This window comes from Crotalus tigris, unplaced genomic scaffold (genome assembly GCF_016545835.1).
Source record: "Crotalus tigris isolate CLP2741 ecotype Arizona unplaced genomic scaffold, ASM1654583v1 scf7180000017741.1442986301:2390832, whole genome shotgun sequence".
In the NCBI taxonomy this organism is placed as follows: Eukaryota; Metazoa; Chordata; class Lepidosauria; order Squamata; family Viperidae; genus Crotalus; species Crotalus tigris.
The window spans coordinates 1,960,389-1,979,928 of record NW_024096608.1 but is presented as its reverse complement, the minus strand read 5'-3'; the positions used below and the strand labels follow the sequence as shown (position 1 = coordinate 1,979,928).

Genomic DNA, 19,540 nt, shown 5'->3' with positions numbered 1-19,540 from the left:
TGGCAGCCATCTTGACTTCTTGGACCCCCCCCCCCCTTTTCCAGAGATGTGAAGGAAAAAACCGTGCCAGGGTAGGATTCCTGTGGGAAATTTGGGGGCCTCAGGTGACCCTGCAGACATTTTTTTTTGTCTCCTGCTCTGGTTTTCCCCCTGTCAAAGAGGAAAGGAATGAAGCCATCGGATGGCGAGAAGAATTAACAGAATCAGCGAGTCGGAAGGGACCCTGGAGGTCTTCTAGTCCAGCCCCCTGCTCAAGCAGGAGACCCAATGCTATTTCAGACAAGTGGCTGTCCAGTCTCTTCTTGAAAACCTCCAGTGATGGAGCACCCACAACTTCAGCATGGGTGGACACCAGTGAGGCCACCAGGACCTGAGAAGATATGGGGGAATCTGCCCATCCCATGTCTGCCACGTCTCTCCGTCTCTCTCTTTTTCCCTCCCTCCTTCCTTCCTCCTTTCCCCATCTTTTCACTTTCCATTTTTCCTCTTTCTCCTAGGGCAGTGTTTCTCAACCTTGACAATTTTAAGGCATGTGGACTTCAACTCCCAGAATTCCACAGCCAGCGATGCTGGCTGTGGAATTCTGGGAATTGAAGTCCACATGCCTTAAAATTGTCAAGGTTGAGAAACACTGTCCTAGGGGGAATGGAGGCTAAAAACATGAAGAACGGCTGCAGGAATTGGATACCTCTAATTTAATGAAAAGAAGGATTAAGGATAGCAGTGTTCCAATATTTGAGGGGCTGCCACAAAGAGGAGGGGAGTCAAGCTGTTCTCCAAAGCGCCTGAAGGCAGGACAAGAAGCAATGGATGGAAACTCATCAAGGAGAGAAGCAATCTAGAACTAAGGAGAAACTTCCTGACAGTTAGAAAATTAACCAGTGAACAACCTGTCTCCAGAAGTTGTGGTTGCTCCAACACTGGACATTTTAAAGAAGAGACTGGACAGCCATTTGTCCAAAACGGTATAGGGTTTCCTGCCAGAACAGCGGGTTGGACTAGAAGACCTCCTTCTGTTATTTCTTTCCAAGTAGCAGGGAAGGTGGCAACCCTTTCTTGCATTCCCAGCTGGAGAAGATTTGTGTGGGCTGCAGACAAGGAAAGAGGAAGGGTTTGTGACCATAGCCTCAAATTTATTACTCATCCCATTCTGATGCCACCCAACCGCAGCCGAGTCTGGGTGGCCCCACAAAATCAAAAGTTACGTCAAAGCGACAACATACAAGAACTTAAACCACAATTAATAAATCACTAGGGATAAGGATACTGTAATTACAAGGGGGCAGATTTCTAAGGCTCCCTAGGTGGGAGAGGCCTCAAGAATTTCTTTTTATCCCTTCAGTGTTTCTTTTCTCCTAAGATTAAGGATTCGCCACCTCTGCAAGGCAAGCGTGTTTTCAAAGTGGGACATATTAAAGGGAAGAAAGATAATAATAAGCAGGGAAAAATGTGTATTGCTGGATGAGACAAGCTCCACGGGGTGCAAAACCTCACAAAAACTGAAAAAAAGCTATTAGAATCGCATTAAAAATCTGAAATACCGAAGACAACGGCAAATAAAAGCCTCTTTGGGACACAAACACACACACACATCCACACATCTTCCCCTCCAAATTGAAAGGACAGAACTATTTCAGCATCCATTACCTCAGTTTCCCAACCTTGGCAGCTTTCAGACGAGTGGACTTCAACTCCCAGAATTCCTTAGCCGGCCTGACTGAAAGCTGCCCACACTGTTAGGGCTTTGCAAAGGAGAATGCAGAGATGCTTTTGAAAAGATGCTGATGCTGCAATGTGTGTGTGTGTGTGTGTGTGTGTGTGTGTGTGTGTGTGTGTGTGTTTTATGTGTGAGGAAGATCAGAAGTTTAGTACAAGGAGAAACTTCCTGACAGTGAGGACAATTAACCAGTGGAACTGCTTGCCTCCAGAAATCATGGGCGTTCCATTACTGGAGATTTTCAAGAAGAAGCTCGATAGTCCCTTGTCTGAGATAGTGTAGGTTCTCCTGTTTGAGCAGAGGGCTGGACTAGAAGACCTCCAAGGTCCCTTCCAGCTCTATTCTATTCAACAAGAAGCTGGCCCAGGCCAAAGATAGCCCCTCTTCGTGGAGACAGGGGTGTCATTTTGTAAAAACTAAAGCCAACCGCAGAGGCTTACACCTCCTGAGGGTGTCTGCCCGGTGCATAATTACCCCTGACAGGAATTGTGCGATTCTCTCCCCTTAATCCTAATTCGTTAAGTAGGTAGTATTTATAAAGTCTGCTTTAACAAGCACCCCTTAATTCCACCTGGGGTGGAACACACCCTTAATGTTAATGGTGCCGAGCGCTAATTGTTAGAAATGTGAAGTTTCCTCTCCAAATTTCTGCCTTTCGAAGAAGAAAACAGCCACCGACAGCCAAACAGACTCATCTATTTTTGTGTAAATGTGCAAACACAATGTGATAAATAAATACATACATACATACATACATACATAAATACATAAATACATAAATCGACCCTGAAGGGCCATACAACAGTCCTGAATTGCAAATTGAATTATACCGTTAGTCCTCGACTTACGACCACAACTGAGCCTGAAGTTTCTGTTGTTAAGTGAGACATTTGTTAAGTGAGTTTTGCCCCCCTCCCCACATCTTATCACCTTTCTCGCCTCGGTTGTTAAGTGAACCACTGCAGCCGATAAGTTAGCAACCCGGGTTGTTAAGTGAATCTGCCTTTCCCCACTGACTTTGCTTGACAGAAGGTCGCAAAAAGGGGGATCATGTGACCCCTCCCCCACTCATCATAAATGTGAGTCAGTCGTCAAGCGTCCAAATTTTGATCACCCGATCACGGGGATGCTGCAGCGGTCGTATCTGTGAAAAACGGTCGCAAGTCATGTTTTTCAGCGCCGTTGCAACTTTGAGCGGTCACTAAACAACCTGCAGGAAGTCGAGGACTGTCTGTAATTTGGATTCTGGGCAATTGGGGGATTGTCCACAGACGCTGCGTCCTTCTCTCTCGGTTTTGTACCTGTTCAGGTAACCTTCTGGGCTTTGCAACGAATCTGCAAAGGTGCCTCTGCTAGAATGCCGCACCTAAAAGTCCCAGTCTCTGGGTGCCTGCCCTGTGTCTCCCGGTCAGGCTGGTGGTGATGCCTATTAATGCTTCCAGAGGGTTAATGAGCACCAGTAATCCTCTTAGGGTCTGCCATAGGGCGTGTGTCGATGCCGTCCCTTTGCATGAGCGTAAATGGGGCCAGGAGACGGCCAGCCAGGTGCTTCTGCTCACCTTGTGCTGACTCTTGTGAATCACTGCCTGCTGAAGGCAGCTGAGCCGACGAGACAGACTTAAGAATCTCCCTTTTTCTCCTTCTTATTTTTAGCACAAACATGTTCGGTTTGCCGGCCCGGCCTTGGTTTTATAACTCCGCACAGCCGGCAAAGAAGGAGAGGCGGGATTGGAATCGCTGGTTCGACAATATCCTAAGCAACCAGCGGGAGAGGATTGTGAAGGAGCTGGATGTGGAGAAAGTGCTGTCCCCTCTGCTTTACAAGAAGGTCTTTTCCTGGGAGGAATACCTAGAGGTGGTGTCCTGCCGGGAGCAAGCGGCCTCCTTGCTGGAGAAGCTGACCGGCAAAGGTCCCGGGGCCTTGGCGGCCTTCTGCTCCATCCTGGAGGAGGTCTGCCCACACTGGCTCCTTTCCCTTCTCCTAGACGCTCAAGGTAAGTTCCCCGCTCCCTCAGCTCCCTCTCGGAAACGTGCCAGGAGGCTGATCAGCAGCGCTGCCTTTTCACACCCCTCCAGTCTATAATTAGGAATTACTTTCGCTCTGCCAGGCAGGACTCGCTCTTGGGGTAGAGCCTCTTTGAAAGAAGCACGAAGCCCTGAAGAGGAACAAGGTCCATCAAGGGGTCTGTCTGTCTGTCTTGATTTATCTATCTATCAATCTTTCTTATCTATCTGTCTTGATCTATCAGTCTCTATCTTTCTTACAGTATCTATCTATCTTCTATCTATCTTTTCATCTAAGGATCAGTATCTATCTATCTATCTATCTAACTATCTTGATCTATCAATCTCTCTTATCTATCTATCTTTAGCTAGCTAATTAGCTAGCTATCTTGATCTATCTATCAAATTATCTATCTTGATCTATCTATCTTTATCAATCTCTATGTTATCTGACTATCTTGATCTATCTGTGTCTATCTTGATTATCAATCTCTATCTTATCTATCTTGATCTATCAATCTCTATTTTGATCTATCTATCTATCTGTCTGTCTGTCTATCGTATTTTCTATCTATCCACCCATCCTCTATCCATCCATTTTATTTCTCAGCCTTTCTGGATGACAAGGAAAGAATTGTCTGGTTCTAATACATTAGCCAGTTCTTAATATTTCAAATAAATTATTAGTTGTCAATTTGCAGCTACGTTGCCATGGTGACAGATCAATCTTTTCTGATGTCATGCTTCTCCAAGATTATTTGGGCAGCTGCTTCCAACATCCCCAAAGGCTTTAGGGGAAACAGAAATCCAGACATCAGGAAGGTGTCTGGTTAAGGAAGAGTATGAAAGTCTAACCAAGAGGAAAAAGTCAATTCTGCTAAGTTGGGAGGTGTGTGACTCTATGCAACTACAGTAGGCTAAATCAAGAAGATGAAAGAAAGGAATGGTCCACAGCTGCTAAAGCAAACTCTGCCAGAGAAGGGAAATGGGTAGGTGAGCTCCCAGGACAGCTGTATCTCATGCACAATGGCAGATAGGTCAGTCCTCACTACCCAGATTAGAATATTTGATTTTAGCTGGTGACCTTCAGAAGACAATACATTTAGGCAAGAAAAACCAAATGTACAGGTATAGTATAGGGGGTACCTTGCTCAATAGTAGTAACTGTGAGAGGGACCTTGGAGTCCTAGTAGACAATCACTTAAATAGGAGCCAGCCGTGTGCTGCAGCTGCCAAAAAAGCCAACTCAGTGCTGGGCTGCATTAACAGAGGGATAGAATCAAGATCACATGAAGGTAGTATTCCAAGGCCACACTTGGAATACTGCATCCAGTTTTGGTCACCACAATGTAAAAAAGATGCTGAGACTCTAGAAAGACTGCAGAGAAGAGCAAAAAAGATGATCAGGGGACTGGAAGCTAAAGCATATAAGGAACAACTGCTGGAATTGGGTAGGTCTAGTTTAATGAAGAGAAGGACGAGGGGGGACATGATAGCAGTGTTCCAACATCTCAGGGGCTGCCCCAAAGACGAGGGAGTCAAGCTATTCTCCAAGGCGCCTGAAGGCAGGACAAGAAGCAACAGGTGGAAACTAATCAAGGAGAGAAGCAACCGAGAACTAAGGAGAAACTTCCTGACAGTGAGAACAATTAACCAGTGGAACAACCTGCCTCCAGAAGCAGTGAATGCTCCAACACTGGAAGTTTTTAAGAAGAGACCGGACAGCCATTTGTCTGAAATGGTATAGGGTTTCCTGCCTGAGCAGTGGGTTGGACCAGATGACCTCCAAGGTCCCTTCCAACTTTATTACTATTATTATTGTTGTTGTTGTTGTTATTATTATTACTTTGTTTATCTGACAGAATCTCAGTCACCTTAATATTACACTCCCGTGCATTACATTCAGTGGGTTCACTCCTTAGTAAACAGGTCATTGGGAAATCCAGCCCTATGTTGTATACTTACCTGGGTCCAGTGGCTTGATAGCCAGACTCTTTTTCATTCACGAGCATTGATATTACTAGGATGTAGACTAAGTGGGAGACACTGATTTATTTAAAGGTTGTGCAATGGAGTTTTGTGATCTTAGCTGCACACGTCAAATAAAACCCAGGAAAAAAAGCTCAGTGGGGTTTCTATGGCAATCTGTTTAATTCTAAGAGCTACTTGCCCACCAAGCATGTATTTATTGCCTCAAGAGAGAGACATCACTTACTATTTCGTGATTTTCAACTTACCCTCTTCGTTCCGTAAAAAATCCAGTTATACAGGATTTCCTTTTGATTTCTTTTTGATTTCCTTCGGAAGGGAAGGCCGTGTGGCTCTCTCCATCACCGTCTCTGATAATTTACCAGGCCGGCTCAAGATATTGATGAGCAGGAGGGATCATAAAGCCCCTCAAGGGGATTCCGGCATTTACCAACTTAGTGTGTTACGTCACACTATCCAAGCACACAAGTGAGGATGTCCCACTGCACTTCCCTCCCTTCCCTTCTTTTTCCCTTTGGCAAACTCCAGTCTCTCTAGAACAGAATTTGGTTTTCAGACTTTTAATTTTCTTCTGCGCCATCATGTCCGATTCTCAGAGACTGCCTGGAAAAGTTTTCTCAGCAAGGTTTTTCAGAAATGGTTTGCCATTGCCTCCTTCCTAGGGCTGAAAGAAAATGGCTGGCCCAAGGTCACCCAGCACTGTATTTTTTTATTGTGGGCCCCTAAATATGGAGGTCTCTAGAGCAGGGGTCCTTTGCTGGCTGAGGAATTCTGGGACTTGAAGTCCACAAGTCTTAAAGTTGCCAAGGTTGAGGACCCCTGCTCTAGAGCAGTGTTTCCCAAACTTGACAATTTTAAGGCATGTGGACTTCAACTCCCAGAATTCCACAGCCAGCGTTGCTGGCTGTGGAATTCTGGGAGTTGAAGTCCTCATGCCTTAAAATTGTCAAGTTTGGGAAACACTGCTCTAGAGGCATAATTATAATTTAATTTCTCCCCATCCAGGTGGGCTTTCCCAGACTTCCTTGGAGGAGACCCCTGAGAAACGCAAAATGAGAAGAGTCTCAGAAATGGACAGCCACAATCCCAGCGAAACCAGTGATATGGAAGGAAACTCTTTATCGGAGGACCCGCTAAACCATCCCTTCAACAAACACAGGTTAAAAGCCGGATTATTCCCCCTGTCCACCCACATTTTTCCAGTTTGCACAATTGTAAAATATGGTGTTTTTTTTTTATCATGCTATGAATGTTCAATAAACAGGAGGCATTTCTCCCCATCCCTGCCCCTAATCCAGGGATAGGCAACCTTGGCTCTTTTATGACTGTGGACTTCAATACCCAGAATTCCTGAACCAGCCAGGCTAACTCAGAAATTCTGGGAGTTGAAGTCCACAAGTCATAAAAGGGCCAAGGTTGCCTACCCCTGCCCCTAATCCCTGCAGCCTAAGTAGAAGATGGGGAAAGGATGAGCTTTGAGCCAGCAAGTTGCTTTGCAGAATGGCAGGTGGGAATACAGAAAAAGAGTTAGTGCAGCTTCAGAAAGTTGTGGCGCCATCAAAGCTATGAAAGGCAAGCACCTTTTTAACTAGTGAATATGTGGTGGTTCCAGATAAGGATTTGGTGGTCCTCTCTGGAGAATTCTGGCTGGAGAATTCTGGGAGTTGAAGTCCACACGTCTTAAAGTGGCCACAACTGAGCAACGCTAACCTATCAGATCATTGGGGAGACTCCCATTTTCCGCAACGTCAAGAGAGAAAATTCTGAATATTCAGATATTTGTTAGCTGGACTTGGGTGATGACTCCTGATAAGAAGAATTTCCTCCAAGGAAATGCGCAAAATGAAAGGGATTTGTATACTTTGTTATAATGTCAAAATATAACCCAAAGCTGAGCAAATATGCTGCCTGCATAAATTCACACTATACCAAAAACCACGGTAACAGTTTCTCTTATCAACTGGCTGGCCAATTAAAAGCAACCAATTTGGTCTATAAATATAACTATGCCGGGACTAGGATCAGTAGGAAGGAACCTGTAAGAAATACTTAAGAAACAAACAAACAAAAAAAGAACATGCAAAGCAAATATTAATCATACAGCTACTCTGTTTACCAAATAACATTTTTTTACTTATTACAACTGTCTCTGGAAAAAAATCATCTATTTACCTAGTTTAAGGTTGCCTTTTTTTGCTGTTTGCTATATTAACCAGGTTCCACTACTACCTTAAGCCAAATATACTGGATTTGATTTTGACTGTGTAAAACCAGCCTTTTTGAAACATAAATCATGGCTTACCATTCTGCATACCATTCAGCCATTATGGCTTATTCAACCAGCCATGGTGAAAGTAACTAAGACTTGCAAGTGTATGAGCTTACTTTATCTAGAATTGTGGTTTGAAATGTCTGGATTAAATCAGGAACAGGAATGCTACTCCTCACTGTTTCCCCCCCCCCAACCAGTTGCCCTCCAAATATCCTATACTACAATTCCCATTATTCCCAGCCTGACAAAGGGATTGCGCCACTGGGTATCGCCCAATTTCTCTTGCAGCCAGCAGGCATCATCTCTCTAGCCAACACCAGCCAAGTGTCATTAGTTGATCCCAAAGAGCTAAGCAGGGATGAACTTGGTTAGAGCTTAAATGGTGACAATCAAGGGATCTAATGGCTGCAATCTACACCAGGAGCTCAAAAATATCTCTGGCAAGACAATGACAAACGATTTCCACATCCTTGCCAAGAAAACACCATAGATGCGTCACCGGGAGCTGAGTCAACACAATGGACTGTGTATTATTGTTCCCATTATTATTTATAACAGCTTTTTTTCTACGCACGGTGCTAATGCTGAAAGATTTCTGCTGGCCCACAGTTCCCTATGCAAAATGTAAAATGAAAAACCGGACAGAGAGGGACGAATACAGCAAAGGCTGGAGCAGGGAACCGGTCACAGTCACAGCAGAGGCTGAGATGGCTCTTCTCCCCCAGCCATGATGTCCTTCTGGGAAAAGCAAAGGCTACAACTTCTCGTGGGTCTCCTGGATGATGGAGGAGACCAGCCTCTGCTGCCTTCCGGCTCTTGTGTCCCAAGCCCCAGGTTTTTCTGAGGAGATTGGAGGTCCTGCATCTGCTTCTTCTCCAGCAAGAGATGAGATCACTTACCCGCTGTTTGTCTTGTGTTGGTCACTGACTTCTTCTCTAAAGAGGCTTATGAGTCAAGCAGGAGCCCCACCTATCTGAATCTGGTTGGGTCTGGCCACTAGATGGTACTGTATTAATGTAATTAACTAACTCATCTGGTAGCCATCTGAAGATGAGTTGTGAGACCTTACTCCTTTTCTGAAGAAAACCCTCCTTCTTCTCCTTGAGGTACGCCCGCCCGTTGGACTTCCACCCATTCTAAGGGATTGCTTTCCCAAGTGATAGAAGACCTCAAAGAGCTCCAGTAGGCTTTGGATGATTTGGAGTATTCGGAAATTTACTTCCTCTCAGAAAGATACTCGCTCAAATCACGTTGAGCTAAATTAAATCACAATGTACAATGCAGATAGTCCTTGATTTTCAACCCTTCATTTAGCAACCATTCAAAGCTATGACAGTGCTGAAAAATGTGACCTCTGACTGGTCCTGAAACTTAAAATCATCACATTATCAAAATTCAGGCACCACTCAGTGACCCCATCGCTTCTGTGCAAAAGTCCAATTATGTTCATAAGTTGAGGGATAGCTGTGGCGTCTTTTCTGACTGAGAATTTTTATTAAAAGGTAGAGACTTTTGCATGCTGCTTTGGGCTATCATGTAACTTTTGGGTTTGGGATATCTTGTACTAAAAAGCCCCTCAGCTTCATTCAGTAAGCCGAGGTAAGAATAGCTTAAATTAAAAAATAAAACTGATTGCCTCGGTTAGATCGTCTGCAGAATATTCAGGATTCTTGTAAGCTAACACAAAGGTTTGGATGACAGAAATGTCCGCTTGTCCTGATGTGTGTTTAGAAATACGATTAGTTTCCAAACAATCCAGCTTCAAGCCAAAGCTGGTTAGTGTCCTGACTTTACGATGATTTAAATGCTGCCAAATATCTTAAGTGGGACTATGGATCCATCAATCCCTTCAACGATTACCTCGGGAGGAATAAACCTTCGCAAAAATCATCAGAGGGCTGTTTGTCCAGCATGATGGAAGTGACCTATCTCACATATAAGCAACTCAAATAACCTTTTTTGGGAGAGCTCTGCAGGAGGCCCTCAGGAGAAAGCAGAACAAGGAATGAAAATAAAGAATTATAAATGTTGGAATGGCTTGAGATGAACTCACAACTCCCTGCATTTCTGTCTTAGCAGTTCCTTCCCTGCCCAGATCACAGGAACAGGAGTTCGCTGACAGTTCTGGGAACTCAGTGGATCTGTTCAAACCTGTCGCCTCCAGCGACAGCAATTCATTTCTCCAGCAGGAAGGTGCTTCTTCCAACAAGATGGCGCATTCCATTAGTTTATGCTACAGCATCGTTCCAGGAGAGGAATGGGACGGCACTGAACAGGCCCAGCCCCAAAGACCTGGGTGCTTGAGGGACAGGAGAAGACAACTCCTCTTCCAATCCCACCATGGTTCCAAATTTTCCTACAGCCCTGTGAATGAAATACTCTTGTCCATAGCACAAGCAAGTCAGGAAATATGGACTGCATGCCACACCCAACTTTGTCCTCCTACGAATTGCTACGATGCTGGCCTCATTTTCTCTGAACACCCAACTAAGGGCAGAGCTGATCCAGTAGCTCAGAACACAGGGGGCTTATCACTCCATCAGAAATTCTGGGGGCTCCATCACTGGAGGTTTTTGAGAAGAGAGTGGGCAGCCATTTGTCTGAAATGGTATAGGGCAGTTGTTCTGAACCTGTGGGTCGGGACCCCATTTGGGGTCGAACGACCATTTCACGAGGGTCGCCAAACAATGCAATCCGCCATTTTTTCCCCCTTTTCCTTAGTTGTGCTACTCCTTTTTATTCTACTGCCTTTTGAAAGCCAATAGAATAGACTCTCTTGAATAGAGTCTAATTCGATTGGCTTTCAAAAGCCAATAGGAATTGTCCAGGCTGTCTCTGCCCTGCTGAGCCCACCAAAAGTCCCATTCTGCAAACAGTGCTGCAAGTTGTCTGCAGCGAAGGTGAGCTGTCTGGAAGTTTCCACCTCTCCCTGCTGAGCAACTACTAAAAATTTAAATAAAAGAGGGCCAGGGGTGGGAGGTGGGAGGCCGGCGGGCGCAGGGAAGGTTGCTGGTGCACGTGGGGCCCGGCGGGTGCCTTACCTTCCTTGGGCTGGGCCAGCTGGTGGCCCACCCAGTGGTTGGCCTGCTCCATCTCTGCCGCTTGCCAGCTACGCCTCGGCCGGCACGGGGCGGCACCACGCATGCATGGCGCTCCTGGACAGGGAAAGTCCTCGACTTATGACCGGTTGAGTAGTCCTTGACTTACGACCGGTTGGGTAGTCCTCAACTTACAACTGGTTGGGGTCGCGGCATTAAAAAGGTTGAGAACCACTGGTATAGGGTCTCCTGCTTGGGTGGAGGATTGGACTAGAAGACCTCTAGGAACCCTTCCAACTCTGTTCAGTTAAGGTCAAGATTAAGAATGAATTGGGAGAGAAAAGGAGATCGAAAAACACCAGGAAGACACCAAACTCAGGGGAGACAGACTTTTCTGAGTGGCAGGGTCTGCTTTCACTGGTTGCCATTTTTTTTCTCTCCGATGGGCAGTTTTGATTTTGAACATGGTGTAGAAAACATGGTGGGCACGACATTCCCCCAGGCTCAAGCTAAGCATGTTTTACCATGGTTTGTTAAATAAGCTAGAATCGGTTGGTTTACATGTTGAGCAAATCTCTCAACCAGAGTTTGCACATTGTTCTGCTGGGATCTACCGTACGTACAAATTCAGCAGGACACATTCAGTTTATTAACCTCAACATGCATGTGCTATAAAACAGGGCTTTTCAACCTTTTCACCCATTGTACCACTTGTAGGATATGGCAACATCCGAGTACCACTAGTCGCCTAGCAAGGTGTCAAAAACTTGATGAACAAAAAAAAAAAAGAAAAAAATGATAAAGTACAGGTAGTCCTCAACTTACAACAGTTCGCTTAGTGACTGTTCGAAGTTACAATGGCACTGAAAAAAGTGCCCCCCAAGCCACAACCGAGCAAGACACCTGCCTGCCCGCCCAGCGGCGCTCTTCCTCCTGTCCATGGTTTTCATTGTTGTGAGAATTTCTGTTGAGGATTGGCAGCGGGGGTGGGGGGGTGTTTGGTTTTTATTCCCCCCCGTCTGCTGGGTGGTTGCAGCAGGTTTTGGTCACTTCACATGACCCTGGGACACTCTGACCATCATAAATATGAATCAGTTGCCAAGCATCTGAATGTAAATCACAAGACCCTGGAGAGGCTGCAATATTCCAGCTGATTGGCGCTTCTTCTGGGCTCAGCAGAAGTGCCAGGATCAGCGTCAAGCTCCAGCTGGAGCCTGGCGCTGATCCTGGCACTTCCACTGAGGCCTGACAGCCCCGAAGAAGCCCTGATCCTGGCGCTTCCGCTGAGCCTTGACAGCCCTGCAGCTCCAGCCATTTCTCGCTCAGGCTTGTGCAGTGCTGCCACCGGTTCAGCTCATTCCCCTCCCCTGCTACCACTTTTCTAAGATGTTCACGTACCAACTGCCATGTGCCAAAGTACCACAGGTGGTACCCGTACCACTGGTTGAAAAGCCCTGCTATAAAACATGATGCTCGCCTGTAGAACAGGCACAATGACAGAGAAGGTGCCAGAAGACCTGAAGCATGCCACTTTTGCTGTTTTGGGTTCTCTCACCCAAAACAGAACCTCGGTGGCTTCCTCAGCTTGGCAAATTCCACTAAAGAAAAAAAAAAACTCTTGAGCTTTTAAACATTTATTTTTTGAGTCATGGCAACAATCCTGTCAAATCGTCTATTAGCATTATTCTCAATTAATGACAGTTTGGCAGAGAAGTTGACATTCAAACATTGTCCACCGCTCTTTCCAGAACATCAGGCTGCAAGAACTGTGATGCCCAGCAACTGAGATTTTTTTTTTTAAAAAAGATGCTATTACCTCTGCAAGGGACCTTTTGCTCTAAGCATTGGGTTACATGGGTGGCTTTGTTTGTGTGTTTGTTTGTTTTAGCAAAGTGAGTCCATAGCAAAAAATGTTGCATCTGGCTTTGCCCCTCAAGGATTTTAGCCAGCCCCTGTGCTATCCAAATCTATCCAAATTCCTGCAATTTTGGTGGTAAGAAACAAAAACAAGCATTTCTGTGTTTTGATCTTTGGCGTGTGCAGTCGTGGAAAAAGAGATGGTCCCTAACTTCTAGACTGCAAGTTGTGTCAGATGCATTTACTGGAAGGCCAAAGCTGTACAAAGCCAAACGGGGGGGGGGGATATTTGTCATTGCAACAAACCTCGGTCATTGCATTAAACCACTGGCTGCTGCTTCCGTGCTGGCTGTTACTTCAGTCCACCTGGGGTTGGACTGATAGGAGAGAAGTCTACAGATCTATTTTTGTTCTTCCTTTCGGCAAGTCTGTTTTTGCTTCTTACAGTCAAAGTCCGTCATTGGTTCTGTCCTCCATAAGCCCCTCCTGCTTATGCTCCTTTTATAAACAGAAAGCCCAGCCCTGTGACTCGCACCATGCGAAAAACAAATCCTGTAACAGCTTCAGAGGACAATTGCTTCAAGGTACTAATTCTCATTGAGGAGTAGATCTTTTTCTGAACATGGGAGAAATTCACCTAGTCTTGAAGGGGCATGTAATTCAGTTGCGCATTTTTGGATGAGTTGATGTATGGAAATGCAGTCCTCCTTCAAAAGGGCCACATTTTGAGGGGTCCTTAGTGCTCTCTGAGCTTGCTTGTTTTCAGAGAGCAGTAAGGACTCCTCATTCCAAATCTGAGCCACAAATATTCTCTTTTGTTGATGGCCAATGCAATCCCGCAGTGTTTTATGTTAGGGAAAGCTGCAAAAAAGGATTGATATTTATAAAAAGAAGGCACCATTCTCTTTTGAAAGCCTTAAACAAGTATTGTACATTGGTGAGTTTGGAAACAAAAAATGTGCATGTTCAGAGAAATGCCCTGGTGTAGAGTTTCCTGCTTGAGCAGGGGGTTGGACTAGAAGGCCTCCAAGGTCCCTTTCAGCCCTAGGAGTCTGTGTTCTGTGAAGCCACACACTTAATCCAGCACACTTCTTCCAACCTTCCATGGCTTTCTTCAGTTCCTCTTAACCTTGTTTCAAGGATGGATATCTAAGAGTCCTCTAACCATCCATCTAAGATGCAGAATGTGGGTTCCCAGCCAGGGTCCCCCAAGCTAAGAACCCCCATTAACCATTTGGGGGCTGAAATTCCCCGCAGGTTTGTTCCGTCCCATTCAGCGCCGTTGGCCCTGCTGTGTTTTCTGCCTCACCTTGACGCTCTGGATGTCTCTCTCGCTGCAGACTCCAGCAAATGTCCACCTGAGACCCACTGATTCCCTGAGAAATAAAGACTCAGAGCTCTTAGTTGGACTGCAGCCCAGCTGCAAAAGATGCTTTCTTTAATGGCAGCAACGCCCGAGAGCTGCTGGGAGCATTCAAGGTTTCTTTGAAAACCACATTGGTGCTCTCTTTTTCTCTCCACACTGGTGGTTGGAAGAGAGAGGAACAGCTCATCTGAATTCAAATGCAGGTGACTTTTTTTCACACCCCAGCTCCAGAGGTAGCAATTCTGATTCCTAGAGTAAAATTTGCCAGTAAGATTGAGAAAGAGAGAGTCCCGAGGCCCTGCGTTTTAGAAATGGTGGGTTAAAACCAAAGCAATGCCAGAATTGTATTTACATGCTGCTCATAAAAGTGTGTTTCAACGATCCTCTCATTCCATGCGATGGTTGTGTTGGTCCTCTTGTTTAGTGGATTTCTGCCTAATAAGACTCAAGGTATCTTGCAGTAAAATGCAGAATAAAACATAAAATATCAGAAGAAAGCCAAGGTTGGGAAAAATAAAACCCCCAGAAGGTCAGACACGATGAGTCAAGTTCTTAAAGCAGCTGCAACCTTTCGCAGTGGGAAAGTTGCAGAAATCTTAAAAAGTCGGGCTGCTTTCATGGATAGCTGACAGGTGCACACAGGAGATCTGAAGTCTTCCTGATTCAATTTTGGAGGATGCACAACTTATTCCTTAAACCCTTGTTCGCTGGATTTACCCAACAGTTTGCTTAAAAGTTTGCTCCATTACCTGCCCTGTGGACTTGTGCTGTGGGTCAGCTTCCCCTCCCTCCCCCCGAGCTGAGACCTGCCCTTGTTGGCCTTCTAAAACCTATAATAAATCCAAGAGGTTATAGAAAGGGCAAGGATGCTATTATGGGCTGCTGCGGGGATGATAATGGGGCTCTGTTGTAGGAGATGATCAGGCTGAGCCTGAGGGAGGGGTCAAAGACGTAATCAGTTTGGAGTCATTACTTTCCCACAAGAGATCTAAGTCCAGCCCCGGGAAATTCTGTGGACTGTGCCAGTTTGCCTTGGCTGTCAGTAGATCAGATTCTCATGCATAGGTAAAATAACAAAAACTCGTATTATTTTTGAACTATGTTCCAGCTTTGTTGCACCTGATTGATATATATCAATCCTACGCAACTGCCGAGATCAAAATTTAATCCCCACATGTTTCCAACTAAAATTCCACTCCAACTCTGCAGCCACCAAACGCATCCTGAAAAGAACAGAATTGGCCCTAATCAGAAATGAACTTCACACAAAAAGATTCCTCCTAGACCGAATTAACAAAGATCTCCTCACACTTCACCTCAAACTCAGCAACAAGATCCACCCCACACTTTGGGACAAATCCAAACAACTCGCCATCTGGAGAGCCGAAACACAGACCACCCTCAAGACAGACACACACACCAACAAACTCCGAAGACTACAAGAACGCCAGAAACAAACCCCTCCTCCCTCACAGCCACACATGAAACAAACAGTGCATAACATCTCAGATAGGATCCTCACCAAAGCCAAAACCAATGTCCTTTCCAAAGGATTCAACTTTGCAGTCGCTCCCAAACACATCCCCACTGAAACCATTATATGTGGAGTTGAAACCAGCCTGACCAAAATCAACCCCGACGACGCTAACAGAATCAGACTCGAAATCACCAACATCCTCTGCACCAGCCAGCCACCCAAAAGCAACTTACCCAAAGAGGAACAGACAGCACTACGTAACCTGAAAGAAGACACCAGCATAATAATCCTACCAGCAGACAAGGGCAACGCCACGGTGGTTATGAACACATCTGACTACCAAACCAAATTAACCAACCTACTCCAAGACTCCACATACAAACCCCTAAACACAGATCCCACCACCTAACTGAAAAAACCACCAGATCCAAAATAAAAGCCTCCCCCATTAGCAAAGAGATCCAGCAAAGAATCATTCCCAGAGAGAAATCATTCAGATGCCCCAAACTCTATGGTCTCCCCAAGATACACAAAGAAGGAACCCCACTCAGACCTATAGTCAGCTCCATAGGCTCACCTCTACAAAACCTAGCCAAATTTCTCGCCAAACAACTACAGCCCTATGCAGAATCCATCACCTCACACGTAAAAAATTCATTCCAGTTTATAGAGATCATAAAGAAACAAAACTTGCAGCCCAGCGACCTACTCGTGAGCTTCGATGTCATATCCCTCTTCACCCAAGTGCTTATCAAAGAAGCTTTGACAGCTATCCAAAACAAATATAACCCCCCCAACACATCTTAGATCTGACCAACCACTGCCTATCCAACACATACTTCATCTATAATGGACAAAAATACAAACAAACAGAAGGAGCACCCATGGGACCACCCCTCTCACCTGTCATTGCAAACCTCTACATGGAACACTTTGAAACCCAAGCTCTAGAAAAATCGGATCACAAACCCAAACTCTGGCTCAGATACATAGACGACAAACTGGACAACTTCCTCACACACCTTAACAGCCTAAACCCCAAAATACAGTTCACCATGGAAACAGAAGCTAATAACCAACCTCCCTTCCTGGATGTCTTAGTCTACAAGAAATCCAATGGCTCCCTAGGACACACTATCTACCAGAAGAAAACACACACAAACCGCTATCTGCACGCTCTCTCACACCACCACCCAGCACAGATCAACTCTGTCGCCAAGACACTCATCTCCAGAACAAAATGCTTAGCTGACGAACAACACCTAAAAATCGAACTACACACTCTCACCAATGTACTAACATCCAATGGATTCCAAAGAAATAAGATTACAAACCTAATCCAAAAAGAAACCCCCACTAAAATCCAAGACAAAGAACAAGAAAATGGCAAAGCCCTCCTCCCATACATAAAAGGCACCACAGACAGAATCAGCAAGATCCTCCATAAACACAACATCAAAACAGCATTCTGCACAAACAGAAAAATATCCACCATCCTAAGAAACCCCAAAGATAAAATTGAGTTAGAAAATCAAGGAGTATATGAAATCCCATGCACCACTTGTCCCACCACATACATCGGACAAACCAACAGAAGAATAAGTGCACGCATTGAAGAACATAAGAACTCAGTCAAAAAAGAGGAACCAACATCTTCCCTGGTCCAACACCTTAAAGCCACAGGACATGAAATTGACTTTAAAAATACCAGAACATTGCCAAAACTGAACATTTTAATAACAGAATAATCAGAGAAGCCATCAAGATAGAAAAACGCCCACACAGCATGAACAAACGAGATGATACCTCCCGCCTACCAGCCATTTGGAAACCTGCCCTTATTGACAAACGACTCCCTAACACTAAGAATGACACCAGACCCACACTCACTAAAACAACACAGGATGTCACCACCACACATCCATGCAAAAAGCAAACCCAAAGCCACACCGATGATGAGGCATGACCACAAACCAGAAGCCAGACCACAGCTACATCATTAGCCACTTTAAACCCCTCCAATCCATACATGAAGCAAACTGACATCCACCATGAAGATGAGGCATGACCACGAACGCGAAGCCAAAAAATAGCAAGGCAGCTCACCATCTCAACCCCCCCTGCAACTCAGGCTAACCTGAGCACAAAAAAGTCCCCACCCAAACAGAACACTCCCCCATCCAATCAGAGCACAGCCAACCCCCCATCCAATCAGAGCACAGCCAACCCCCCATCCAATCAGAGCACAGCCAAACCCCTAACCAATCAGAACACACCTCCACCCAATCAGAACACAGTCAAGCTCCCACCCAATCAGTTCATACCTCCACTGGCAGTTAAAAGGAAGAAACAGCTAAGACCACACATTGCTCCTCGAAGCACGAAGCTGAAAATACCAGCCTGAAGATGACGAATGGGACTTCGTCGAAGTGTCGCCAAGACACTTCCAATTTTACGCGGGAGAAAACCCGAATAACCAAAGACCTACACACACACACATACACACATATATATGTATACGTATACATATATGTATACGTGTGTGTGTGTGTGTGTATATAGATAGATAGATAGATAGATAGATAGATAGATAGATAGATAGATAGATATAGATATAGATATAGATATAGATATAGATATAGATATAGATATAGATATAGATATAGATAGTTATAGGGCTGGATCAGTCTTTTTATTCACTCATCTTATCCTTAAAAATCTCCAGATGATCACACTTTTCTAGTAAAGGGAGGAGCTGAGTTCAGAAGTTCAGAAGCCTCCAGAAGTTGTGGGTTCTCCATCACTGAAGGCTTTCCCAAAAAAGACTGGACAGCCATTTGTCTGAAATGGCACAGGGTCTCCTGCTCGAGCAGGGGGTGGAATAGAAGACCTCCAAGGTCCCTTCCAACTCTATTATTCTATGTTCTATATTCCTGGCTATTTGGTTTGTATTGTTGAGGGTCTGGTATAGTCCTGATTGGGATCCCAGCTCCCCCATTTATGGTAGAACATGACCCGAGATGTTCTTGGGTCCCTCAAGAGTCTCTGCTCTCCAAACCACCACCTCATAGATTCACAGCAGTGAAGGGGGATGGTCAGATTAGAATAAGAGGGGGCTATTCTGGGCCCTGCCTAATGAGATTAACACCATGAGGACAGGGCTTGAAAGGGGTGAAGGGCACGGCCTCCAGGTTCCGGCTACTGTCACAGGATCCTGTTGTAATAGGGGAGAGCTCCAGCCTGGAAAAAGTAGTCCCAGCCCCATGGGAGAATCTGGTGCAGAGAGCAGGACAGGTGCTTGGAAAGGTAGCATGGGTTGGGAAGGGCAGTGGCTGATGGGCTCAGTGGTTAGAATGCAGTATTGCAGGCTAATTCTGCCCACTGCCAGCAGTTCGATTCTCACTGGCTCAAGATTGACTCAGCCTTCCACCCTTCCGAAGTCGATATAATGAGGACCCAGATTGTTGGGGGGAAACATACTGACTCTGTAAACCGCTTAAAGAGGACCGTGGTCTATAATTCTAAGCGCTCTTGCTCTTGCTAAACGTTCATGGAAAACAGGGCAGATTGCTGGAGCTGGTCCAGTATGATGGAGATGGACATCGTGCAGGAAAGAGTCCATCCCTGTGACCAGAGTGTTGTGGAAGATCACTTTCTAAGGAGGCAGTGAGACAATGCAAGCATGCAAAAAATGACCAGGCATATATTCACCAGGTCCCACAAGAGGAGAGGGTCCTAGATCAGGGCTTTACAACCAGTGGTACGGTTACCACCTGTGGTACATTGGCACCTGGCAGGTGGTATGCAACTATCCTAGAAA

At 45.4% G+C, this 19,540-nt stretch overlaps 1 protein-coding gene across 7 annotated transcripts in view; it reads left to right on the top strand.

The window, feature by feature from the left end:
* The first annotated feature begins 3,270 nt into the window (after positions 1-3,270).
* The window catches only part of TJP1 (tight junction protein 1), a 160,744-nt gene continuing 144,474 nt past the window's right edge, over positions 3,271-19,540 (top strand). For 3 of the 7 annotated variants that reach the window (XM_039340157.1, XM_039340145.1, XM_039340144.1), the window contains exons 1-2: positions 3,271-3,711; positions 6,716-6,869. In XM_039340157.1, the coding sequence (XP_039196091.1) occupies positions 3,378-3,711; positions 6,716-6,869 (488 nt within the window). In that variant the 5' untranslated portion in view covers positions 3,271-3,377. The remainder of the gene's footprint in view (positions 3,712-6,715; positions 6,870-19,540) is intronic. The other 4 variants (XM_039340150.1, XM_039340147.1, XM_039340143.1 and 1 more) reach the window with 2 other exon arrangements.